The sequence below is a fragment of the Choristoneura fumiferana genome, chromosome 23 (genome assembly GCF_025370935.1).
Source record: "Choristoneura fumiferana chromosome 23, NRCan_CFum_1, whole genome shotgun sequence".
Classification (NCBI taxonomy): domain Eukaryota; kingdom Metazoa; phylum Arthropoda; class Insecta; order Lepidoptera; family Tortricidae; genus Choristoneura; species Choristoneura fumiferana.
The window spans coordinates 10,619,456-10,647,424 of record NC_133494.1 but is presented as its reverse complement, the minus strand read 5'-3'; the positions used below and the strand labels follow the sequence as shown (position 1 = coordinate 10,647,424).

Here is a 27,969-nt window from a genome sequence, read left to right as displayed (position 1 = left end):
TATAGTTACTGAGATAGGGTCACTCTGAATCGAATATATAAATCCCATTTTTTCTCGATCCCGTCATAATTTCGGGAAATCCTTTTATAGTGCTCAACTACACTCTCCAAGGAACCTAAATGCCAAATTTCAGCTTTCTACGACTAGTAAAACGAAAAATCGATCCCGTTGAACTCAATATAAATCCCGTTTTTTCCTTATCCCGTGGAAATTTTCGAAAATTCTTAAACCTGTTTTATACTTTTATTTCTACCTACTTCTGTGCCAAATTTGAAGAATCTAGTAATTATAGTTCACAGGATTCCGTTGAACTGAATATATAAATCCCGTTTTTTCTTTATCCCGTGAGAATTTCCAAAAAATCTTAAAAAATATTTTTTACTTTTATAATCACCTACTTTTATGCCAAGTTTTAAGAGTAGTTATTATAGTTACTGAGATAGGGTCATTCGGAATCGAATAATCCCGTTTATTCCCGTTCCCGTGGAAATTTTCTAAAATCCTTTCTTAGTGGGTGCCTACATTGTATAAGGTATCTATGTGCAAAATTTCAAATCTTTAGGTCCAGTGGTTTAGGCTGTGCGTTGATATATCAACAGTCAGTCAGTCAGTCAGTTTAGAATTTTATATATATAGATAGTAGGTAAGGTACCATGTGTGTATTACTACAATCACTGCCATATTTACTTAGTTTATGATCTTAAATTAACACAAATAATAGTAGCTGAATAAATGTCACAAAAAATGTGTAACAAAAAATTAAACCATGAAAATTACTTTCTACCAGTTTAAAGTCAGTACCTCAGCACGAGCCAGCAGGAGTGGACCTATAGCTGTAGTCTACCTCACCTAGCGTCACCTTTTACGAAAGATTGCTTATTCCGATGCAGAGACTTTCATTATTGAGGAGTCCTGGTGCTTCACCTCACCACCTATTTCATTTCTTATGCATTACGTACGACGAGCATAAATTGCTTAGCAACTGTTTTAAAGTAATTGAAATTTAACACGTGCAATACTTGTTATTGAGTAGCTCCGCGGTGGTCAACTATGTGGTTTTCTTCATCTGTTCCACTTCACCTAATAATGATTTTCAAGAGCAAATGCACGAGTTTCTACTAAATATATCCAAATTACCATAGGTGTCCCTACAAATCCTACAGTATTTGATGAGTTCCCTCGATTTCCTTAGGATCCAAACATCAGATCCTGATTTGGTGCTTATGGAACCTAATTGAAGGTATTTTTATACGAACGAAGAAAAAAAATCGGTTCATAAATGACAGAGTTCTGAGGTAACAAACATGAAAAAAATACAACCGAATTGATAACCTCCTCCTTTTTTGAAGTCGGTTAAAAACGTCAACGGTCATTTATAATTTCGCTCATTCGTCCCGTGATTCTTCTTAAAAGAAAGTGCAATGACTGTGCTCTAAATATCCCTTCTGAGAAAACAAAATCGTTGAAAGATAACGCGGCGTATGTTGAGTAAACTTACAAAATTATTATGAATACCGAAGTAAATTAAGTAGTTTATCAACGCAATATTGTAGTACAGAAAATAATCATAATGTAAATTTGTTTCTGTGAAGATTAATGTTGGCTACGTTTAATCAAACGTTACGCAAATAAAGCTCTGCATGAAAGTACATAAGTATGCCGATCAATAGGAAATTAGCATCATCAATCATGTAGTCGCATCTCTGACCTATATTTGATAGGTAGGCTCTCCATTTAGTATATTTATAGTCTGTTGTACTACGTTACTTTGCGGTTTAGTGTAGTAATGGCGAAATCGACTCAGTGTCTTGTGGTCCGTGGTCTTGCTTGCCTGGTCTCCTGCAAAAAAAACTTTGCGAGAAAAACCGTATCTTCTTTAACAGCTTCAACGGAAAGTTATTTATCTTCGGTTGACGCAAGCTATGTTAATTGCCTTAGACTAGGCATTATAATTTTCTCGTATAACGTATGTAAATATGATACCACTGTGCGTTAACTGCTTACTGTTCTGTGCAACATATTCGTTGTAAGTATATTATGTATATGAATGTATGTCCATCGTAACTTGCATCTGGAGGCATGAGTAGTGTCATTTGAAGAAACAGTTGTTAATCGTCTATTCACATCGCCAGATCATCTTAACAAAACGCATAAGTCGACGTGTCGTTTACCATCCAGTGTTAGTCTTTTGCAGATTGGAGTCACGTTTTCTCCATTATCTAGCGGATTGGCGTAAACGTCAGATCAGATCAGAGGACTGTCCTAATATTTTCCACCCAACTATATATATATAACTGATCTACCTTAGCATTTAGCAATCATTAAATTTATACATTTTCAACTTTTATTATAACACTAGCTTTTGCCCGCGTGGAATTCGGTTATCGCGCGCTGTTCCCTATGGAAGTGTGCAGTTTTCTGAGATACAAAGTAGCATGACGCTCTCTGGCCCATAAACTTTCTCCATGCCAAAAATCACGTCGATCTGTCGCTCCGTTTCGACGTGAAAGACGGACAAACATACAAACACACACACTTTCGCATTTATAATATTAGTATGGATTACTAGTATTCGAAAGTTGTAACCCGTATGTATTTCGTGTTTTTTTCCAAACTTTGAAATAGCAGTGTTTTCTGCCATCCACCCGGTAATTTTTACTACCTTTTTCCTTTCTTGTATGTAGGTATGCGTGTTATTTATAGTTCCAGAATAACCTAATCTGAATATAAATATGATAAATTCAGAATCGGTTATCGTAAAATACAATACGTATTCGCTTAGATTCAAAATAGCAGTTATCTTTTCATAAGTTTTCAACAGGAGCTTATAGGTTAATGTCGGAACTTATCAAATTATCTATCACTTACCTAGGCCAGTTGGAGCGATAACTCGGCAATCGTCCGCCCACCTAGCCCACACACCACACAACACGCGTCCAAAATGCTTTGGACACCTGTTGTTTTATGACGCCACTGCCACTATAAGGCTTTCCTGTTGAAGGATGTGTTCAGTTAGACTTAATTAGTCTACTAATTCATTTTATTAGAGTACAGGCGTTCTAGTACGTAGTAAAATCAACTATTTATGTATGTATTTACCGGCATTATAAGTCATAACTTGTTATTGAATCGTTTCTCAGACTCTCTACGTACGTGTTTATACCCAGCAAGATAACTCAAATTGATAACTGGAAGGCACTCGAAGTCTCACACTAGGTTAAGCCAGTCCCAAGACCGTGAGACCCGCTTTTACCATTAGATATTGCGATTTTGATTGCTTCAATTAATGGCAGAAGCAATTTAAAATATAACCTATACCATGAACCCTATGTTAAACCTTGCTTCGATTGACTTTTAAGATATCCATGCGGTCATCGACTCGTGCATTTCTTGACGCTTACGAAGTTTTATTTTGGCAACTGTTGCATAATATTCGATTTTATACGCTATATGAGCTTGTTTTGGCTACAACGGGTTCATTGTGAAACCAGCATCCATTGTCCTATTCGTCGGGAACTTTTCAGCTTTCGACTTGCTCGTTATGTTACGTACGTCCATTTCTTTGCTTGGTGTTGAATGACAATAATGAGTCTCCAACCGGTTTTTAATCCTGTTTGTTACATTTACGTGCAAAATCTTTGTTTGAGCTCGTTTTATGTCAATATAATATACTATCTCTGTGCTTTGCTCTTCTAGTCAAGGCAACAAAAAATGTGTATTTATTACTTACTACTTAAAAATAGAAGCAGCATGCTTCCATGATCTAGGACTTGCATTCTAGGTGAAACGTGCAATGTAAGGTAGGTATGGGCTAGTAACCAACTTTTTTAGCGATATCAACGTGGTGGCCTGCATTACCGTTACAGCCGTCACATTAGATTTATCGGTCCTCCTCGGTTAGTGACTAGTTACATCGAGTTCACACTCAGTCTCTTATGTTTTAATAACTTGTATATTTAGATTTCTATGGATGTGGAGTAAACAGCTTCCTGTCATTGTTTTCTATCTTAATGGGAGCATCAGAAACCGCACACCTTTCTAAGGGTTAATGTGAACTAGTGGACAATAACAGTTTCGTTAACATATTCTTAGTCGCGACGTCGACGAATATAGCCGTGTGCCAAATGTGGTTGATCATATTACGATCTCGCTCCGTACATCCGTATTGGACGCCGTCGGGATGTGCATCCAAGTGTGAGGCAGCGGTCCGACACGCGCTATTGCGTGTGCTGCTGCAGAAATGGATGATCAAATTTGTTAATGACGCCTCTTTCTCTTTTCAAAATGCTAACTTTAATTGCGCTGCATTATTTTTGACTAAATGCGTGACTTTTTACACTGGCTATACATACATTAACGGCGACCTTAGAGCATTTCATATTTATTATAATTTTTGAGATTCCTGGGTGATAGATTTTTATGTAACTTTTCTTATGATAGCTGATATTTGTTTAGCAATTACATGGTTTATTTAATTTATTATTATTATTATATATTCATGTAAATATAGATATTGCTTCATGAGTGCATGATGCGTGCTCGTATGCCATGCACTGCAAGTTGCAACAGCTTAGCGGCTCTCGGATGGAGTAGATCGAAACTCACTCATCCGAAAGCCCATTCCACGTTTAACCTTGATTTTAGAGTAGTTATTATAGATACTTGCGGAATATTACTTTTTCATTGCAAAAGTGTATGCACAATTGTTTGTTTTTGCATAGGTTACGTAACACCTTAGGTAGATGAGGCATGTTGACCTTCACACATAATGCTGCTGTGACACGATATTTGTAAATGCAGCTTTCGAAATCACCCGGCCAACTTATCCAAACAATCTAATGGTAAGACTAAACAATAACAAACTAACACACTTTGTACAGTGCACCTAACACAATGTGCCGGTTATTTACGCTTTTAGAACATTTTCTTTGTGCTTTCGATTGCATTGTTTGGTTTCATTTATTTGTGATTTTGTCTGGGTTTCTGCTGTACGAGATTTAGTAATTCTTAGCCTTTCAACATCTTACATAATGTTGTACACACTAATTCATAATCATAAAGCTAGTATATTCTTAAGTTTTTGTACCTACTTATTGGATTTGTATAGAAAAAAGTACAAGAAGTTGAAATAAATACAAGCAATGAAACTCTAAAGTTTAGAGTTAGTTTAGGTTTAGAGTCGAAACAAACTAGTAACGATTCAAACTGTTGATTTTAATAATCTCAAACAATAACGCTGAAACACAATTAATGGCAAACATAACTCACAAGCATGAGGAAACAATTTTCGTCAGGACCAAATTAGAGCTGAACTATGGAGGATGCGTAATATTTCCGTTTGAAGCTCGACGACCGACTACTAAAGTGGATATAAATTAGGGACTGTCTCTAATGAGTTTCTTACGTTACGTCCCGTTGTGTGATTTGTTTCCATAACCATAACCGTTTATAATGCCTTTTACGACAGTTTAATAAGCCTTTCTGCTGCTCACTTATTTTGTGCCGTTTGTGGCGTTTAATAAATTGACGATTTTATTCTTCAAATAAGCGCATTTGAAATTGAATTGCATCGACAAGTTCCCATATTTCGAGAATTCCTCACACGATTTTTTGCCACTTTCCGTCCCTTTTCTACTTACCTAAGCTTTTATATTCATCTCGAGTGGCTAACGTAGCACCCCTTGTGATTTATGCGCGGTCCGAACCCACACTCCTACCTAATCGAGCCGGCTGCACGTTTCCTGAAAGTGCTATAAGTTAAATTCCATTTTTAAAAGAGTCAGCGGATACGTTGTCTCCGGTGTTGTCATCGCATCGCCATTGAAACGGGCCGAACGGTCCTTATGGAATGCTCTCATTTCAACGCTTGATTGAATTTAGACGGAAGCTGAACTTTGTTAACCGAAGGGGGTTCGATCTGTAACCATTTTTGTGTCATACGTATACCGGTCAGCTCTCTATTATACTCGCGTGCTGCGCCCGCGCTGCTGCGGAGTTAGTCGCGTTCGTTGCTCGCCCAAGAATAGCCGCCGCTGCGATGGTTCCTGTTGCCACTGGAGGAATACTCTCGCTGCGATTGATACGTCGGTCATAAACGGCCGGCGAGTTATGAAACCTTAGCTACAGCAGTGTCGACCTTTGATTAGTGACGCCGCGCGCGTGTACCGCTCTCTTGTTTACGATCCTAATTTACGTAGTATAATATACGAGTATATCTGCCTCAGTCAGTATACAACTTAACAGTTTGATGTAAACTCGTGCTTACGTTTGATGTACCCTGTTTTTTAACAACTCCGTTATCGCTACATACCTAGTCATAGTGCTTACATATGATAACACGGCGAGGTGACTTGATAAAATTAAAATTGGTAATAGGGGCGCCGGTGTTTGTTAAAAATCTGCAAGCATAGTGATGTGACGTGTTCGTGCGAACCTAATTTACGACGCGCGGAAAGTAGTGTATTCCGTCCTCCTTTTGGGTTTTAATGTGGATTAAGTGGGGATCGCGTTTGATCTGTGTTGTGCGTATGAGTGATCCCTGATGCGTCTGCACCGATGCAAGTGTAGCGGCGGGACTATTTTCGTAGCACGGAAATAAGAACGTTAAAAGGAGCAAAAAGCTGTGTCAGACTGAAAAACTTGAGGTCGTGGTGCCAGTGTATTTCTGTCTGTTGTGATCCGATGTCTATTACTGTAGCTTGTGGAATTGGTGCAGTAGTGCTGTAATAGTTGACAAAACATGAAGAAAAGGACTTTATCGAAGCTTAAATCGATATTCGGCTCGAAGAAAGGTAATATATGTCTCTATTCCTTTGAAGCGAGGTATTTCTCGTTAGGAAGTTTAAGTTTGTAAACTTCGCAGATTGTCGAAATGTCACGTCCCGGCGATTAGTTGTGTGATTTACAGTCGATCTCTGTTTCCTTTGCCTTTAGAGATTATATAGAATTAATTTAATATATAGCTACAGCACCATAATTTAGAATAGTAATTTATATCTCTATTTTTTTATACAAGTCCAAACATAATTCAATTCGTCACTTTTACTCTACTCTTACTTAAAAAGTGGCTATAACGCGCGTTCTTCACGTAACATTCAATACAATTTTTATTAACATTTTTCAGTCGTTAATTGTTTGATCGATTATAATTTCTAGTTCTGATTTATGTTTTTCATTTGTAATGATAATGCTAGTGCATAATATGGAATTGCTTCACGCGATCACCTATTTGGAATAGGAGATAAAATCTTACCCAGAGCTGACAAGTTTTTGTAGGGCCCGCCTTTTTTATACGCGACAAATGGCAGGAGAGAGTCAATTTTTCTTTAATTACAGACGTCATCACATCAATTTCACTTTGTAATTAATGAGCTGTTTAATTGTTAATTCATGTCATTCAAGTGAGTCCATTAAAAAAAAAAGTATAAAATAAAAACTTTTAACAAAAAAATTAAAACGCCGAAAAAACCGAAAAGCAAAAAATAATAAACCTTTTTCTCCTTTCTCTCCTATTTAACCATAATCCAGATACTAGTTTGAAGTCGGTGCCTCAGCACTAGCCATCAGGAGTGGAGATATAGTCGTGTACGTCGGTTAGAAATTAAATAGTAGGTACCCCTGAAATAAACTATTTCGACCAACACTTTTTTAGGATTTTTTATGGTACCGATTTGGGATCTGATAGTAATGAACAGCTGCTAGTAACAATAACATGCCCGTTGAGAGCGCCTGTAGAAAGGTGCATTAAATCACTTGGGGTTGCACCCTGCCTGAGCGACATTCACTCGCTGTAACGGCAAAAAAGTAAACTATTTTCATTCATCTGTCGTTTTGTACATGTGACCGACTTGATGCCGGTTGTGTTGTTTATCGAATCTTTATTTTGATGATGCTATAGATTGTAACCACTATGATGATCTCATTAACATAATTACTTACCCGCTGATTTAATTTATGTTTAACTGACGCGGAAGTTCTACCTACTCGTATCAATATTTTGTGACGGGACGATCCTGTTTATTTTATAATTAATACCTCCAAATAATATTCGAACTTAAAATTGCTACTAGTTTGCAAAATAACTACGAATCTCCGATCAACTTGACTTTATTTAGCTTAACATTTTAATCCATTTGGTCGTGTTCACTTCTATGGCTGAATTTAAACGGACTCGGACTCGGGATTATTTATTTAATTTTTTAAGAACGACTTTTTTCTGTTACTTTCGTAGGTAGCTTCTATATATGTAGTTCAGATATACCCACTTGCTTTCACATATTTATCATCGACCAACACTTAGAACTGTATCGTATGTGGTTGTACCTATATGGCATTATTTGCCTTGGTAATAGTAACTGTTGAGTTTTACAAACTGATAAGCACGTGGTGTGACCGCATGAGCTATGCGACGCCATATGTATATAAATATGTGAAACGCTTAGGTAGTACTTACGCCAATTGTTTTGTTCAGTGTTTGAGATAGTGTAAAGAAGGTTACATGTTTCTCTCGTGAGTGTGTCTAAGTTAACTGAAAATGCCGTGCGGATTGAAATTTCGCTGGAAAAAAGGTAGAGTATTCCTAGTATTAGGTGTTCGTATTGTATAACTTGTTTGTGGGTCAATCCATAAACTATTTGAGTAGTAGTTAAACAATAAATAAAATAATAAATAACATATAGTTTACATTTAACCATTTGTAACATTTCTTTCTCCGTCATCTATATCAAACATTTTATTTTTTGAGAATATTCTACTGTTAATCCTAGTAAATTTAAAAGAACTCAAATTAAAGCTAGTAAATTAAGAACTAAATAATTATATTTTTTAATTTGTAAAATGTTACAGCTTCTTCAAAATTCTAGTGCTTATAAAAGGCTTAAAGCAACTGACTGTGAGAACTGAGTTTGAACAACCTTATCTAATACAAGCGATGAACCTTGTTGTCAGCACAATCATAATGTCAACATAGTCAATAAGTTCACATGATCTTTTCAGTAACCGACATCATCAATTCACCTTTCGTTGACTCTAATGATGATTATAAAGTTTCGTGCGCTTCGTGACTCTTTACTTTGTATTAGCTAATAAACTTTTGGTCTGATGAAATCAATCAGACACCTGTCAGTTCATCTCACGTCTCATTTTGCACAATTTCGTCATATCTTTTGTTTTACGTTTCCGGGTGTGGTCGTGGGAATGTTCAGAGTCGTGTTCGTTAAACTATTTGTGATAGTATCAAAACGCTCGTGCCAATGTTTGTTTCTGTTAACGGTTTTCAAACGTGGTCTCGTGCCGTCGGTTGTTTTACGTAACAGGTTCGCTTATATACACGTAGCAGTAGTATGATCTTCATATTTCGGCAAAGATACTAATTATCGCTCCCAAAGTAGCAAAAATTGTGCCCCCCCCCCTCTCTATCTTGTAAACTACTATTCAACGAAAATGGTTTCAGCATGATCGGATATACCGTTTTTGAGTTATTGCCGAAAATAATATTACTTAATAACGCACATAATATTACTTACTTGATTTTTTTCGTAATGGCTACGGAACCCTATCTTGGGCGTGTCCGACACGCTCTTGGCCGGTTTTTAAATTTTCCGGCGTATTAATGCTACATCACATATTTCCATAATTACTACCCTATATCACATATTTTCTTGCATTCATTGCGGTCAAATATCAAGTTATGGCGTCACTTTATTGTCCGCAAATGACACAATTGTTGGGATTAAAAGTGGTCTTGTTAAATGTGATTTTAAACTCTCGTTGTGTGTGTAAAAATCTTAACATTCTGAAATTGTCTAATCATCATTATTTATTAACCTCAGAAAAGAGTTCATCATTATTATCATTAAATGTGTCTGTTGTTGTCAAGAATCGCGCTGCCCACACCGAGACACTTGCGCAAAGAAATATCATATCATTCAATGCAAATGTATTGCTAAAAATAATTTCGATTTATATTAAATATGTAACATATCGTCACTACTTTGAAAAAATCTCATACCTATCTAAAATCAATATGTCAACAAAATTGACCTTGATATAATGTTCATAAAGTTCACTCAGAAAAAATATTTATTTTGAGGTACGAGTTTTTTTTAAGGCAGTGACGATATACTACTCAAAAGAATATAAGGGCCACTTGAATTTCACCGGTAAAATGAAATGAAAAATATATATTTTTTTATTATTTATATTTATTAATTAATATAAGAAAAAATACAATTACTTAATCATTTATCGCATCGTTAAACCGCATCACGGTTTGTATCGATGCTGCGTTTTTAATTGAATACATTTAATTGGATGAAAAGTACTTGTACTTACTGTGTTATGTACTGCATTTAATAAAACCACAAGGAATGTTATAAATAATTATATTTATTCGTATTTTCGTTTCACCCATAAAATCCACGTGGCCCTTATTTTCTTTTGAGCAGTAGGTATACAAAAGTGAATCTGCTTCGTCTTAATGACACAAAAGATTGTGAAATTGACAAACGCGTAGTTAAAGATTTGACATTTGAAAGGTACATAACTGTAGTAAGTATTGTATTACTTGAGTACAAGATTCGAACTTTCTGTGATATTTGAGCCACCGATAATATTGGTTTTCACAGGCGTCTTAGAATACGGAAATCGATGATCGGTAGTGAGCGTGAAGATAGATGAGATTACTGTTGATTTAGTGGCGTAAGACTTTGAAATATGATTTAAATGGTTCTCTATCGTTTTCTAGAATTTACATTTGCCATAAAGTAGTTTATTTCTGAAGTAGTAATTTATTCAGAGTTGATATTAAACTAACCTAACCTAACCTACTGCATTCTATATGATGACATTTTAAAAAAAAACCTGATAACAGCACGGTTCTATATATTTTATGGCAAACGTTGGTATGGCAACATGGCAAGTGAAATTCGGGCAAATGAAATTCGTGAAAGTAAAGGTAAACGGATTTAAATATACGTCTATATAGGTGCCTCGTATCTACTATTGAAATTAGATCGGCTTCTGTACCAAAGAAAAATAAAAAGATTAGGTTTCATAACTGGCTTAACGATCTGCTGAACATACGTTCCCTCCTGTTTAACTGTGTCTGGGCTCTGGCCAATGACAGTTTGTCGCAGTTTGTTTTGCACTCATGTGTTGACAATAAAATGAAAAAGTTTTGCATCGGTAAGTTTGAACTTTTCTAAATAATGTACATAAATATATAATTGTAAAGTTTAAATTAAATGCAACTGCATAAATAAATAATTTCATCTCAATATTAATTTCACCTACAGATACTTGGTTGAAACTGTTTTGTAGTAGAAAAGTTCATATTACAGTGGTAATATTTCGGTCTTTAACAACATTTGGATACTATTAATCTTATAATTTGCGTACCTATATACTATTTATAAATATTTTTGATATGCAAATAGAAATATTGAGATCGTGTATTGATCATGTGATTAAAATAGAAGACAGAATGATGCAGTTAGATGTTTTAATTGATGATGTGGTCGAACCTTTTATAATTAATACGGATGAGGATGAACTAAATTCTTCGGAAATTGAAAATTTAATAAATATTCATATCACTATTATTGTCGTTTTTATTACTAATAAATAGTTCGTAACTCCTTAGTCGCAGTGTAAAAAATAGTTTATATGTTTCTCAGTCAAACTCGTAAAAATGGCTCAATTGATAGTAATACATTTTGGCACATGGATAGTTCAAAACCAAAGTATTCATATGCAATACACATTGTACACAATACGGTATGCGTAGGTATATAGAAAACACCAAAAACTTGGGATTTACTTAAATAACAACAAAATATTTTATTATGACTGTATTTAATTGATTTGCGTATGGGTTTGTTACATCTGGAACGTTACAGTGACAATGACACTTGCGACAGTGACTTTCGACCATCTTTGGTAACTTTTTTGGAATCTATATACGGCATTGAGTATAGAATATGATTGTCTAAAATATAAATAAACCACAATTTTGAACTATTTAAATGAACCACATTCTAAACTACTTATTTGAAAAAATCGACCGAGGATTACATAATTGTACTTAACTTTAAATAATTGTCAGTAGTCTAGCGTAAAGTGCAACAGAAAAGATGGAATGTTGTTCGCTTAGTTGACCTTTATTTACGTAAGAGGCGCGGGAGCGAACGCGCGAAGTAACTCACGCATATGTCAGTACCTACTTGTTTGCATACGTTAGTTCTCACGGCCACAATTCACTTCAAGACGCTAAAACACAACCTTTTCCTCAAAAGCGGTGGACTCTAAATTGTTTGAGAGCCGGCTTGCAACTTTCTTTGCTTTGATTTGAGACACTTCTTCGTATTGTGTCGGACGCAGAGCAAATCTCGAACAATACAAGTTAATGAGTAATGAGAATTATATACCTAACGTTTCAAAAGATTTTCAGTTTACCATGCAGCATACTCATGACTCGTTTAGAGACTTGCTCGTAAAAGTTCTTTAGTCAAGATTTCCTAGCAGTACTTTTGCGTGAGATCTTGTTTCGCTTCGTGTTTCACATCAACCCTGGAATCAACCACAAACACTTCGTCACGTTTGAAGAGAACTTACAAAAACCGAGGCACTATGCAATCTTCATCGGAAATATTAACTCAAAGGAAGTAATTTTGTGCTTTATTGAGTTCTTCACGCAATAATACATACCTAATTCGTAGTTCATAATTAAACTTTGTTTGATACGCTTTCCTTGCTGGCTCATACAATTCGTCATCTAATTCGTTACAATGTGTACTTACTATGATTATGTGACTCGGTTAATTATGCATTTGTCTAGCAACGAAAAGTCTCTGGTTATGTAACTCTGAAAAGTGAGAAGTTTCTTAGAAACTTCTGAATCAAGTTTCTAGTAAGTAACACGTTCACTAGGTGAGCGAGCTTTAGTTTTATCATTTGACTCTTTTCCGCCGCACACTTTCCGGTTTGCTGAACCATTGGAATACTAATTAATTGTGACCTCTCCCTTGAACATTCCGTACATATACGCACATGAAAATGTTTTATTTTGTGTACCATATTGTAAACGCTTGTCGTTTCGAAGCTTTATAAGACACTAACTGTTGCACGCGACTTCGTCAGCGCGTAGAATTTGTTCAAAAAAAAAAATTCAAATGATTTATTCAGTAAATAGGCCGCAATGGGTACTTTTACACGTCATTTTTTTAAACTACCAGCGCTTTCGGAAAGACCATCATTGCCAAGAAGAATGCGCCGCAAGAAACTTGGCAGAAAGTCATTTTTTCATAAAAATATAATTACAAATAAAATACTTAAAACTATTTATACTACAATGAAAAAAAATACAAAAAATAATAATAAAAGAAATACAGGGATGTATGGGGTCCCTTAGTTACAAAGTGTTCATATCCTGCAACTATGCAATAACGGGATAATATACGAATGTTTTCCTCGACTAACATCGTGTTCAACCGAATTTCTTCTAAATTGGTTACGCGGTATAGACGTTTAATTCTAACAATAAACCGCGTTAGATAAAACGCTCTCTTTAAACATAATGTATGGGACCATGTTCCTTAGTTGGTATTGGTTAGTGCAATGAACTATCAGTCATTATTTTACTTCTTGTATCATTTTGCCATTTATGTTTGTTGTCTTTCCATTTATGTCGACGAATGTGCTCATATCCACAACCTACATAATAACGTTAATAATATATGAGATGTTTTCCTCACAACATCGTGTTCAACCTTGAAATCACGTCTTGTCATAGAATTATATTGTCCATCACAGCCACGTTTAATTCTAAGAATACCTCCGCGTTAGATAAATAGCGCTCTCTTTACAAACACTAATGTCCATGGTGACCATGTTCCTTAGTTGGTACCGGTTAGTGCTTGGCACTATCATCATTATGGTGTCACCCCTCGAATAATTTTACTTAGATACTTGGTTCTCCCCTGTCTGTAATAAACGGCTTGATCGCTTAGGTACTGATCACGAAATTTCGAAATTCTTTATGCATGCAATTACTGATCTTGTTGTTTTGAAACTAACTGAGAGATTTATGAGCAGGTAATATCGCTTAAATATCCGGTTCAATTAACACGGCTTGTTCCTCTTCAGATACGATCTGAGTGGAAGATATTCAGGGCAGGCTTGGATGCAATTATAAGAACGCCTTGCGTACAAACACCTCTAGCAAGCGGAATGGTTTTTACGTCGTGTTCTATGTATATTAGTAAGGCAATTAGGTATATTAATACAAGTTTAAAGTACATCCACATACATTTGAATATACCTACGCCTACGATTACGCCTTATGAATTTTGCCTTCGTTTTGATATCTCTGGGAATTCACTTAAACGTGTCAATATTGTTAAGCAAATGTCAACAATTTACAAATCACTATTTCATTGACATGATACACTCCCACATATGACGTGAATAACGTGTGTCTAAAATAGTCTTCACTTTACATTGTAGATCGTTATTTCAACAATCATGACATGAACTAAAGAAATACAACTAAAACTAAACTAAACAAGTAGGTACCTACTCGGTCTGGAACAGAATCTAACTAGGAATACTGTCAATATGGGTCACTCCCTGCTATTAGTCATATCTTATCAAATGCCGCGTCAAATAATAAAACTTCTTCCAATAGATAAGGCACATACGTCACACATAAACCTTATTTGATATTACAGGTATCAATGCAAACGATTTAGCAGCCACTTCTAACTTGTACCATATTTTTGATGATTATTGAAGTCCGACAAGCAAGACAGAGCCTGCTTGTTATCCCATCCATCGGTGGATAAAACCTGTAGCAATTTGCGTTCGCGGCACGCGCGATGTAACTCTACCGCATAACGTAATCTTGTCCGACACCACGAATCTGTTCTCGGAATGGTCGTAAATGTGGATCCTAGTGCGGGAGAAGAATTTCAATGCATTGCCGAATTTGTTTATTTAATTAACCGCGATATTGCCAATCTTCTAAATTAAAAAGATAAAAATAAAGTCTAGTCTAGCCTTTATAGACTTTCGACGATTAGGTACACAGATGTGTACCTAAGGAAATCGAGGGAACTCTTCAAATATTGTAGGGACACCAATGATATTTTCGATATATTCAGTAGTAACTCGTGCATTTGCTCTTGAACATCATCATTTGGTGAAGTGGAACTCATGATAAAGACAAGTGAAGACCACAATTGACCACCGGAGTTAGGTACTACTCAATAACAAGTATTTCACGGGTTTAATTGCAATTATTTTAACACAGCTGCTAAGCAATTTATGCGATGGAACGGGTGGTGAAGCACCAGGACTCTTCAATAATGAACGATACTAACGATGACTTGATAGTCTTAATCGATTAACTAGGAAGCATTGTGTATTTGTAAAATGTTGTACATAATGTTAAACATACTTTGCCTAGTCTCCTATTTAATCCTGATCATATCCGCTTTACTCAGCATCAAAGATTATCCTCTTAAGCTTCAGGGGACCGATACAGGCAATTAGCAGTCGAGTCGTGCTCAACCACGCAACCTCCTTAAATGGGATGTGCATGCGCTTGTGTTTCTCCCGAGTTCAGCTACCCAGTCAAACCAAAACTTCCGACTCATTGATAAACTTGGAGATTTATTACCGCGTAATCTGACCATTTGGAAACCGTCCAAAACATGGCGTCTTAAACGATCAATATTTAAATGAATAACTTCCATCATTAAGCTGTCAAATTCTTTGTATAAATTCGTGAGATTCAAGGTCGCGATTCTGGTTTTGCCTCCTTCGATGAATTCGCGGATCTTATTTAAACTTTAGCTGAATAGGAATAATGATAATTTGATTACCGGAATGAAGTGTCATTTACAAATGCGACCATGAAAAGGAAGTAGCCTCTCACCCACCACTTAGAATTAATTAGCTTAGAGCCAGCCGCTGTGTCTACAGTTCTAATTCTACAAACTTTTGTATTATTAGATGGACACATATGCTTTGTACATTTGTATCTCACTAGCTTCACTGCTTCATTCAATGTTATAAAGTTAGATTTAAGTAAATTGTTTTTCTCGCTCTTCTTTTTTGTTAGATCGCTATTTTTCGTTACGACACTTTGAAAATTATGATTCCATATAGCTCCATTTTTGCTACTGGTGTTATTATTTCAGTGGCTCGTAAGATCGCGTGACCTAGGTTGTAATTTACCTAATCGATATGGAGGTTGTGGCCGGCTTGCGTCATGGTCGCGGGCGCCCTTGTATGCGTTTGACACCTAATTTGTGATTTTTACCGAGCATATCATATGTAAGTATGTAACCTCGTCAATCGTCATAATCAATATTAGATAGCATTTGCTTGCTATTGGATTACGGGACTTGGAAAGAGCAGAACGCATTCAAAGATATACTGAGCGGCAAAAAATCTGACCCTCAAATGTATGCAGAAATAGGTAATTTTGTACGTAGAGTGGGCCAAATTTTGTGCTCCTGAGTATATTTTGGTTACCGGTCCATTAAAAAAGTTCGGTAGGTAGTAGTAAGGTTACATTACACTTGACCTTGACTGGTAAACCTGCTAGTGCTAAACATTCCGTTTTCATTTGTTGGTATTTCCTCAAGTAAGACACTGTACAGTCATTGTTTGATGAGCTCAAAAAGTAATACATTTATCGACCTAGGTACACGAGCTTTTGTTAGTCAGACATGAATATTAGACATCCTCGGCCTTTGAACATCCATCATATGTCGATGATCTTTTAGATGTCAGATATTGACTATACCAGGGATAGGGAAACTGCGGCCCGCGGGCCATCTCCGGCCCGCGAAGGCTTGAAATCCGGCCCGCGACCATCAAACAAAAATCAAGAGAAGATTTCGTATTGTTAGAAATGTTATTCTCATTGGCAATGGCCAGCTTGCATACAACAAACACGCATTGTTTCACGAGCGCGGGCGGGATGAGCGAAAATCGAAAATATTGCACAATAAATTAGTGTTTCAGAAAACACATCAATATTTTTATTTCAGTAAATAACATAGCCAAAAATGCAACAACTTGGCCCGCCATATATATTTCGTTAGTGTATATTGGCACGCGAAGGAAAAAGTTTCCCCATCCCTGGACAGAAAGCTACTCTTCTTTTTCAGGTAAACGGCACCATTCTTCGAAGTCTTCACGATCGCCGTCCCCGGAGCCGGCAGGGGCGACCTCCCCGGGCAGCGTGGAGTCGTTCCGGCCGATCCCGCGCACGCCGCCACCAGGACGCGTGGGGCCCCCGCCGTCGCCCCCGGTCCCCACACACCCCGTGGCGCCCGTGGCCCCCGAGCCCCCGGGACCCGTCTCCCTCATCCCGTGCGCGGTATGCGGAAGAACCTTCGTCGCCGAGTCCCTCGCGAAACATGTCAAAATATGCGAGAAGATGACCGTCAAGAAGAGGAAGACTTTTGATTCTTCGCGGCAAAGACGCGAAGGTACACAATTATCATGCTTTTTCTGTGAAATTGTTTCTTTGAGGTGGCAAGGCTACTAATTTAATTTTAGCTCTTGTAAAACATTTTTCTTCAATCTTTTATGCGCCTCAAGTTTTGTGCATAAGTTCTCATTTATTATTATTTTTTAAACTTCAATGTACATTTAAAAGTTTTGAAAATTATTTTTGTGCATGCTTAATTTTAATTTATATTGATGATTACCTTATTGTTGTGGGTAATAAGGGCTGCCAGCGGCGAATGGTGTTAATACCGGTGAGTGGGTGGATAGTTTACGTAACTGTCGACTGTCTTTATCTGTCATCTCTCATTTAACACCAACCTCGAGCCTATGTGAACGTTTATACTAACACTCACGAGTCTCATTCAAAAGCCTTATCTCGCCTTGTTGAGATTCAAACGTTTCAAAAACAGAGTCCTTATTTGCATAGGTATTACTATTGTTAATTTCAAAATATATTTGCTAACAGACACCCACGGGTTTTAACTACTCTATGATATTTGAATTGAGAACTGTCTCTATAAACGCTAGACGATTACGACGGACTTGTTTTTTTTTGATAAATATTTGACATGTTAAAATTAAGAACTCGTCAATATAACAATTTAGTTTCAGACCTACTAATATGAATTGTTGGCTTGATTACTGAAAGCAGCTTGGTAGCAATTGGTTTTAGAATTTATTTAATACAACAATACCTAGTTAGGTGCAATGCAATCAACTGCAAAAATATGTAGGTACCTATACGCGACATTATGCCGCCGGTAAAAGAACAAGTAGCATATTTTAAATTAAAACTAAGTTGTTTTTAAATTCACTTGTTTGTGGTATTTAGTATAATAGTTATCGTTGTTAGTGATTGTGTTGTGACTGTTAGGCTGTTAGGTTCCTAATGTTTGATGCACAAAGTGAAGTTTAGTGTATAGTCACGCTGCATGCTACTGTCTAATGTTGTTTGACTATAATTATGATGCGTTATAACTTACTAATCTTTTGTCTAGAGCTAGAGCATATGACATAATACTCGTAATGCGTCATTTCTGTTTATAAACTGAACGAAGCCCACAATGAGCACAAACTTTTAAGGCTTATATTTAGTTTACACTCGATTAATGACCGTTGTTTTGCAGGTACGGATTTGGAACAATACTTGCCAAAGAACTTCGGATTGCCAGAAAATAGTCCGTTTCTGGAGAAGAGTCCCCCACACACTGCCAAAGTAACTCCGAAGCCTAAACCTCAGTCTGTGAGGACCAATATAATGAAGGTATTTTTTTTAATAGTTTTGTTTGTAGTTCGTCAATATTGACGTCAAGGTTCATTTTAATAATGGGATTGAACAAAAAACGCAATTTTAATACTTTTTTTCGTGTTTGGCTAACAGCGAATGAAAATAACCCCATTTTAATCAAATGAAACATTAAAAAATATCAACTATGATTCGTTCCACTAACTTGTTATATTTTTTCTCTTGTGAACATTGTTTGAGTTGAGTACCCAACCGAACCTATATAGGTTGTTTCAGACCCACGTTTTTGTAATTGCTCAACATATTACTAAGCTTAAGAAATTGTAAGCTGTCGTCATAACTATATGTAGTTATGTTGTCACTGTCACCAGAGAATAAACTGACATAGTTACCTCCCCTCATACGTACGGTGCCATACTGTGATGTTAATTGTAAATGCTCATTAACATTTCTAATGTAGGTAGGTATTGTGTACAAACCAGTCAGGCACCAAAAACAACCTCTACATCTACATCTACAAAAATTAATATTCCAGATAGTTTTACTGCTATAATTAACATTTTTAAGCGAGCGCGCTGTTAAAAGTATTGCTCATAAATTGTTGAAAAGAATATTTAAATTCAAAATAACTTAACATTATTATTTAAATTTGCTTAATAATGCATGCGTTAGTTCGCTTATATGCTAAACTGCCGTTTTATTAAGTCACATTTCTCATCTTGTCATAAATAGGTACAATCTAGAATTCGAGACTGCAGCCTCTCTCGCGTAGGCAAACACGAGGAATTTATTTTTCAATGCTTATGTAAATGGTTGTAACTACATTTATCAAAAGTTTTGAACATTTCCAATTTTCTATATAGGCATTATTACAACTGAGTCTAAGCATCAGTCTGAGGATAATAAATATCCAATGACTTTTTTTGTGTTGCTAAATTTACCTCTATGTTTCGACCACATTGCAGCGATCGTGGTCTAGTCTCGGGTGATATTAATTGTTTTTTTTTACATTTTATCTACATGCTTATGATGCTTGTGTCAGAACGGAGTGAACTAGCGTTAGACTAAAGTCCAGTAACTTGGTGTTGCGTTTCTATAATTTGCTGGTTATATTTATGTGCCTATTATATGAAAGCAATTCGAATCTAGCTTAGAACTGTATTATATATCATCATCGTCGTCAGCCGGAAGCCGTCCACTGCTGAACAAAGGTCTCCCCCTAAAGGCATTGTAATATCGGCATCTCATTATCGGTAATCACTGTTTATATCCCGTAACAAATATATCTTATATTTAACTTTGATAGTTGACAGAGACAGTGGAAGTATCGGGGGGAGGCCTTTTCTCAACAGTGAGACAGAATAGTCTAACAATAATAATAATAACTTTGATATCATTTACACAGCCAACGGCGGAGCTGCAGAAGTGTCCGCACTGCAGCCGAGCGTTTGGCGTGCGCGCGTTCGAACGCCACGTGGAGTGGTGCGCTGACAAGGCGAAAATCCTGCCCGCGGCGCCGGCGCACCCGCCGCAGCACGTCGCCGACGCCAAGCAGCGGCTCAATGCGCGCACGCAGTACAAGGCGCCGCTGGTGCGCGGGAGACGGTAAAGCTTATACTAAAAGCACAGTATAACAAGTTTCCCTACAGTAATCCGACGGAGACGTCTAGACAGAGCAATCGTGCGGGGCGTGAGGGGTGAGACGCGGGTGGGAGGAGCCCCAGCTGCATACTTCGCCGTGTTCTTAGTAGCTTGGGATATGTCTTCTAGGGCTATCGCGTTTTTTAAACATTTCAATTTATAATAAAATTTATTATGGTGCATACGACATGTACTGTGAGTGCATGCAAATCTTCATCTCGCATAAATAAGGAACTAAGATTTCATCTATTTATATAATTATAGTTATTTATTTTTTATTTAATTAAATTCAATAACAGGAAGTCCGTAAGTCTAGAAACCGAAAGTATTTGTCGGTTACTAATCTATGAAAGTATATTTTGTAAAAAAAATGTTTTATATTTCAAAAATAGTATAATTTTAATACTTCTTACCCCTAGTAAGTATACCACCCCTAATTCATTTTGTTTTATGTAATTTCGCAATACCAATATGTACCGATTCGTAAAAGATATCTACCTTCCAAATTTTAAATTTGCGACAACCCTTCCTTACTTGCGTGAATACCTATACAGGCTGCGGTATCGCTCAACTTCAAAGGCGTCGGCCTACTGTAGGGAAAACTTGTGCTAAAAGTTCTTGTGCAAAATTACCCACACTTTTTAACTTTTTTTCAAGCATTGACCGTTTAATCGTATTATTTGAAACAAGCCCCTCAAACTGATCAACTGATCATTCATGTTGGCCGGTTAACTAGCCGTGAGAAATTTCAAATCCTTTTGCATTGTGATTGACATCGTTTTATTTATCAGATTACTTAACACAATTGTGCTAGTTTTCCTACTTTTTGCACATATTATTTAACGACACGAAGGGATTCTAATAGTTACACGAACACGATTATAAAGGTACACTAAACCTCGATCTACTTAACTAATAAATAGTACATCTAATTGAAACAGCTCGTATCATTGATTGTCTAATTTTCAGATCGTCTCAAACTCGGGATAAGTCGTCGAACAGCCGCTCGGCCTCTGTGGAGTCGTCGCGGGGAGTCTCGCCCCCGCCTCCCCGCGAGTACGGCGACGTCAGGAACAGACGGGGTAGAGCTTCAGGTACGGACCCCGTTACTGCTTATGAAGCCGCTGAGTCTAAATTTATCCATGTAAATATCACTTGAAAGATATGTACGCACCAAGAGTGACCGAGAAAGTAATCTATTTGTCGAAAAAGCTCACGAATATTATTTGGCGTTTTTTTATTACAGAATCTATGTCTAGCAATGACTGCCACGATGAGCCTTCACCTCACATGCCAGTTATTAGGAACTCTAGAACATCTCAAAATAACTCATCAGGCGATGCCAATGTCAAAGCAAGGCAAGCCAGACTAGCGAGAGATCTTAGCAGTTCCAGGTATGCTTTCGTTGTCACTGTAATTAATTCAGCTGTGCCTATTTAGCAAATAAGGGGAAAGGAAGCGCCTCCATTGCTATATTTTATTTCTTTATTGTAATTTTCGTACTGTCATTCCTGTCTCCTTGTTTGTTCCCTGAGTCAAACCAAACCTATATACTTCCTTCCTTTCCCCTTCCTTAGAAACGACCAAGAACCCAAAACTCTTACTGTCCAACAAAGTAATACCGATCCTAACATTAAAAAGCCACCGAACAAGCCAGTTAACAAGCTGACTGTTAAAAAGCAACAGCAACTTAAAAAACTCGAGGAAATTGCCAACAAATATAATGAACGTCAAGCGAAAGCTGCTGAAGAAAAAGAAAAGAAGAAAAACGAGAAGAGAAAAATACCTGTTCTAAAAAAAGTGCATAGTAAACAAGAGAACGTTGATGAAATTTCTGAATGTATTGAGAAAGAGCCGGTAAAAGGCATTTTGAAACCGTTGGCAACAAAGCCTAGTAATAATAAGAATAAGACTGCGTCACTGCCTGTTTCTATAGAAATACCTACAAAAACAAAAACAGTTAAAGAGAAACCTATTAAAAGACCCACAACGAGAGATACGAATGCATTAGCGAAAGAAAACAGTATGAGTGTTGACAGCTTAGAAGATTGTTTAACAATATCTGGAAATGACAAAATTTGTCATTCAGTCGGCATCAATACAGAACTTCTTTGTGTGCCTTGTGTGATTCATGATAATCCCGATATAAAACAACCAAAATCCGGCAATAAAACGAAAAATAAAGAATCATTTGTTGATTTCATAGACATGAGTGCCAGAAATATTAAAGACAATGTCTCAGATGAAAAGTTAGAACTTTTATATAAAAATCCTACAATGGTCAGCTCTTGCGATATTCAAGCTAAAACAAGTTTCATTTCAAGCGTACAATCTGATACGTTAGAAACTAACGACTATAATTTTGATGCAAAAACTGATACAGCAGTTAAAATAGATACAAAATCAAAAATTAAATGTGAAAATAAATCAGAATCAAATTCTGTTACATTAGAAACCTATGATCCTAATGATGTATTAGAAAGTGATCATAATTTAGGAGAAAGTCATGACTTGTCTGCCGAGCATTTTGAAGACAATTACGAACGAGACGTCAGCGACAATTTTGATAATTCCGAGGGAATCAAAACTGATGATGAAAATTATTCCGAAAATAATGAAACCGAGTATTTGCATGGAAGTGGCGATACATATACAAAATTCACTGAAAATCCTGCAGACCTGGACGAATTTATAAATTTGACGGACAAAATGATAAGTTCTCACGATTTCAATCAAGGCGATGTATCATTGGAAAAGCACCTCGATAGTTTACACACACCTAGAACCAATTCATTGGAAGCGATGACTGATAAATGTATAGAAGGGCCCAGTAAAACCGAACCTAAGCAACACTTTTCTGATACGCTTGAAAACCTAAAAAGTGACTTGAAGGAATTGCTTAATGGAGCCGGTGATACAGTCGACAATGTAGTAAAACAGTTAGAAGAAAAAAAAGTGTCTAATATGGAGCACATCACAGTCTATGGCTTAAAATTCTACGAGGAAAACCAAGATAAGGCTGAGATCAGCGAAAGTAATATTGAAGCTCCAAAATTGAAGCTACCATCAATAGAGGAGAATAATAGACCTGAAAAAAAAGTAGTGTGTACTAAGAAAAGGATGCAGAAGATATTCAAATCAAACAGGCAATATAAAATGCTTAGCGAACAGAATCGAAATGACACAGAAAACAAAACTTTCGTTAAAGAGAACAACGGTGAAAGCGATGCCCAGTCAATATCTTCGGAGGCGCCGCCGTTAAAGTTGCCTCGGATTGAACAAAAAAGGTTAAGTTTAGTACTCCAAATTCCTGTCCCTACTATTTCCACTTATACCACTTATTTTCTTGTTCCTACCTATAAGTATATCTTGAAATCTATCATTCGTTACTTTCAAGTTTTCAGCCATAAAGTAATCGAAATAAGGTTTCGTATTCTTACAATGAAAATGTTTTTGTCTTAACTTAAAGCCAATTTATATTTATATTGTAAAGAAACCCGTGAATTTCTGTACTAGTCATCGGATTTTTTTTTCAGAATCGACGACGCGTACGATCCATTTGTATCAGCTGCTAGGCAGATGAAAGAGCTCCTTTCTTCCGACACGAATTTATCTAAAAAACATCTCAGCTCTTCCAAAGACCTCACCCGAACTCTTCCCATCCTCCGTCCTGCGAAGGATAAAGCTCCATTGTCCCAACCTCGTACTGAAAATACCAAAATGATAAAAGATACTCTCAACAAAACTTATCAAAAAACACCAACACTGCAAAGAATGAAATCCTTTGGGAGCACCAACAACGACAATAATACTAGCACGTTTGGCGGCAGATGTAGCTCGTTTAGAATTAATAGAAATGATAAAAAACCTAGTCCAAAATTGAACACGACATTCACTAAATCCAGTAAAGAGAACATTAGTATGGTAGACAAAACAAACTTTAATCGTAATAATAATCTCAATAGATCTTTTTCCAGTTACACTACATCCAGTTATAGTACACCTAAACTAAAAGATAAAATCCCAAAAATCGCTACATCTATGTATCACAGCTTTCAGCGAACAACTATTAAACAGCCTGTCAAACTGGATAAAATACAAAGAGATGGGGATGAAAAGCAAAGTTTTGTTAATCTCGACACAATACTTGTTGATGACAATTCTTCCATGACCGACAGTAATTACATCGACCCCAGGCTCATTAATGAAAATGACAACTTGCCCATAAATGTTAACACTATTTTAAATAACCCTGACATTATTAGTAGCATGGAGTCCCTTTTAACTACAGAAAATTTGCCTTCTAAATTTGATTCTTTTAACAGAATACAAAATCATAATTACGAATTAAATGATAACATTGAGGCACAAAATAAAACCCAAAAAGACAATATCAATAATAACACAGATGATAGTAATAAAATAGTAGGTGCACCTATAGATAACTTAAGTGCACAATACGATAAAATTATGTCATCTTTGGAGCAAAGCATAGCTTCAAAAGCTTTGACCAGGGGCGAAGAGTCTGTATTCGAGGAATTTGACCTCGAGGAGTTCATGACTACCTTTGACGAGGAAATTCATAAAAGAAAATCTGAGAATAAAAGAACTTGCAGTTCTACCACTAGGGTCGTGAAGCAGTCTGAATTGGCTGGTAGTAACCGAACCTCGGCTTTCAATAGCGTCAGCTCCACTCCTAAACTGATTAACCCCAGCAGTAATGGCCTTATTCCTGTTACCAACTCCAAATCTTTCAATTTTAGCAGTAACAATATCGTGAGTGAAAGCCTTTTCCCTTCCTCCGTCAAACGCTCCACCTCCCTTCTCGACTCCATCCAAAAGAAGAATATTACGAAAATGGACAACGGGAAGACTCGCCACAAATCTGAGCAACATGAACTCGATCGAGACTTAATGCAGTCTTTGAAAGATTTCGATAAATTTTATGAATCCGAAAGGAACGAAATAAACCAATCGAACAAGGATCTGAATCATTATAATATGCAAATGCATAATGGAACAGCGAAAAAAGACTCGAGGCTTAAAACGCAGCGGAAGAGTGGGAAGTCCGAAAACGGCACAAACGGAAACCACACGCCAAATGGGAAATCTAGCAACGACTCGGCTTATAGCAGGTTAGTCAGGTAATTATAGTGTGATGATTATTCATACGAGAGAGTTGCAGAATATTTATAACACCTACCTTTTTCAGTCTCAACAGAATATCTCCTTCAAAACTATCCGTGTGTACGAAGGATCCAAACGGTCCGTCGTCATTGGAACAAATTCCGGCGGGATCAGATTCGAGCTGCAGCCACAAGGACGAGATACGGTCCGTCTCTAGCGAGGAATTCCTGGCTATGGAGCGATCCGCGGAGCTGGACGAACCCATACAACCACCCGAGCGACATACGCCGCACAAAGATATTGACAACCAAATACACGGTAAAAAGACGTGCTATTTTTTTTTTATATTGTTTTACTATTAAGGAGGCTTACACACTGGGGTACGACAAACTCTGTCTAATACCTTGGTAACTACAGTTCTATTTTGAAATTCAACCTGTCTCTAAATAACTACAGATTCTGTTTTTCGGACATGTTATAAGATGTTGCATTTGTCAGGACCTTAGTTTGGCTTGCGACGGGGGAATGATCGTTACGTTAGGATTAAGTTCTTAGAAGACTAACTCATATTTTACATGGAAGGGAAAAATCTATAAAGAATAAGTGAACGGTCCACGGAAAGAACATGCCTAGTAACCTTTTTTTAAAATTGCGATTTTAACTTCAATATGTAGAGCTCCCAAAGTACTATAACTTACCATTGAATTAAATAATCTGAAAACAATATAACATATTTTTTTTAATTTTTGAATAAATGGTAACCATAGTAATTGTTTGTGATGACTAACTTTCAAACCGCTATAACTCAAAAAGTTGCTTAGGTGACTAGACATGTTCTTTCTTCCCTTCAAGTTTTGTCTCCATATCCGTATTATTCAGTTAGATAAATGCTTAGAGTAAGGGGCTGTTTCACCATCCATTGATTAGTGTTAACTGACGGTTAAATGTGATGCCGTCTCTATTTGTTTTGTTCGAATAGACGTAGACGGCATCACAATTAACCGTCAGTTAACACTAATAAATGGATGGTGAAACAGCCCCTAAACAGATTTAACGGCTCTGGGATAATTAGTAAAAATGCTTCCAAGATAATATTTTAAATTAGCTTTTTGTTTTCAGAGAAGCGCGTGAGTTCTCGCGCGTCCTCCCGCCGCAGTTCGACATGGCGGCCGCGAGCCGATCTCAGCTCGAGCAGCTCCGAAGTGTCACTGCACAAGTTGGCGCCCGCGCCGCGGCTCTCGCGCTTCTGCCACGAGTGCGGCAGCAAGTTTCCCGTCGACGCAGCCAAGTTCTGCATTGAGTGCGGCGTCAAGCGACTCGTGGTCTAACTAGTCTTACTATTAGCGGTTTGAGGTGACATATCTCATAAGCGACGCGTTTGAGTAGCGAGCACCCGTCGGCAGCTTATTCGTTACTAGGAACTCTGGTTGTGCTCTATGTAATTCTGCTCTGTAATTTTCATGTATTCATTGACGAAATACTAAAATAAGTATTGAATGCATGTAGTCATTAGGTGCGTTTTTGAGTAGATTATTTGCCTGATACATTGTCGTATCATACTGGATCAAAGAATACTGTTTTCGATGATATCGACTTCTTGGACTACCGTTTTTATAATTGCTTCTTTTGCAATTATGAATTACACGTGCACGTATTTATGTAATTTACATAACTATTTATCTGTACGACTTACTTATTTCTAACAAATAGATAGAATATAAATATATAATTATTCTGAAACAAGTACCCTATTATGAAATAAAAGATATCACTGGACCAAACCAAGTAATGTAACATTTTGAATCTTTCTACAAAAGATAAAAACGATTTATAAGTAGGTCTTGAACAAATAGCATTTAATCTCAATTTTCACAATGTTACCAATGCCTACTTTAAATAATTTGTGCCTTTCTATGTAGCTAGACTAAAAATAAATTAATATAATATTCTATATTTCAGTTCAGTGATTTTAGTTGACTGAAAAGTTTTATGTTTATTATTACTGATTCCAACTGATGCCAAAACAACCAGTGGAAACTTTTGGAATATAAATATCTGTGATATGCGTAAACAATTGGTAACAAAAACATTTTTTTTCTTGTTGCATGAAATAAATCTTAATTTTAAGTGCCAATTATCTCTGGATTTTGAATGGAATTTTTTGTGTGAATTTTTAGGTTTTGTTTTGCGATTGTTAGCCAACACTATTTTATTTTTTATTATTATTGATCATTACCCTTCTAAGGATTTCCACTAATGTCTCCAGACTACAATATAGTTGGCCATTTTAACAAGACTGATTTTATTTTCAAAGTTTTTGAACTATAAATAATCCTTAGTTACTGTTGTATATTACGTTTTAATAAAATAACAATTTATCATGTAATAAATTAACATTTCAATAAAACTAAATGATTTTTACTATTCCTTTT

The 27,969-nt window shown here is 36.6% G+C and overlaps 1 protein-coding gene across 6 annotated transcripts; it reads left to right on the top strand.

Annotated features, from left to right (window-relative positions):
- Nucleotides 1-6,006: 6,006 nt before the first annotated feature.
- LOC141440900 (uncharacterized) lies at nt 6,007-27,935 on the top strand. Of its 6 annotated transcripts, none has more exons than XM_074105491.1 (11): nt 6,007-6,791; nt 17,178-17,501; nt 17,745-17,774; nt 18,651-18,787; nt 20,175-20,374; nt 21,380-21,504; nt 21,657-21,804; nt 21,988-23,697; nt 25,174-25,545; nt 25,623-25,855; nt 26,657-27,935. In XM_074105491.1, the coding sequence occupies exons 1-11, from the start codon at nt 6,740-6,742 to the stop codon at nt 26,863-26,865; spliced, it is 3,540 nt and encodes a 1,179-aa protein (XP_073961592.1). In that variant the 5' UTR covers nt 6,007-6,739; the 3' UTR covers nt 26,866-27,935. The 6 variants fall into 6 exon arrangements, with proteins under 6 accessions (XP_073961592.1, XP_073961591.1, XP_073961595.1 ...); XM_074105490.1 differs by having other exon boundaries at nt 25,174-25,554; nt 26,657-27,911; XM_074105492.1 differs by lacking the exon at nt 6,007-6,791 and adding an exon at nt 8,007-8,567 and having other exon boundaries at nt 25,174-25,554; nt 26,657-27,911.
- The last annotated feature ends 34 nt before the right edge of the window (nt 27,936-27,969 follow it).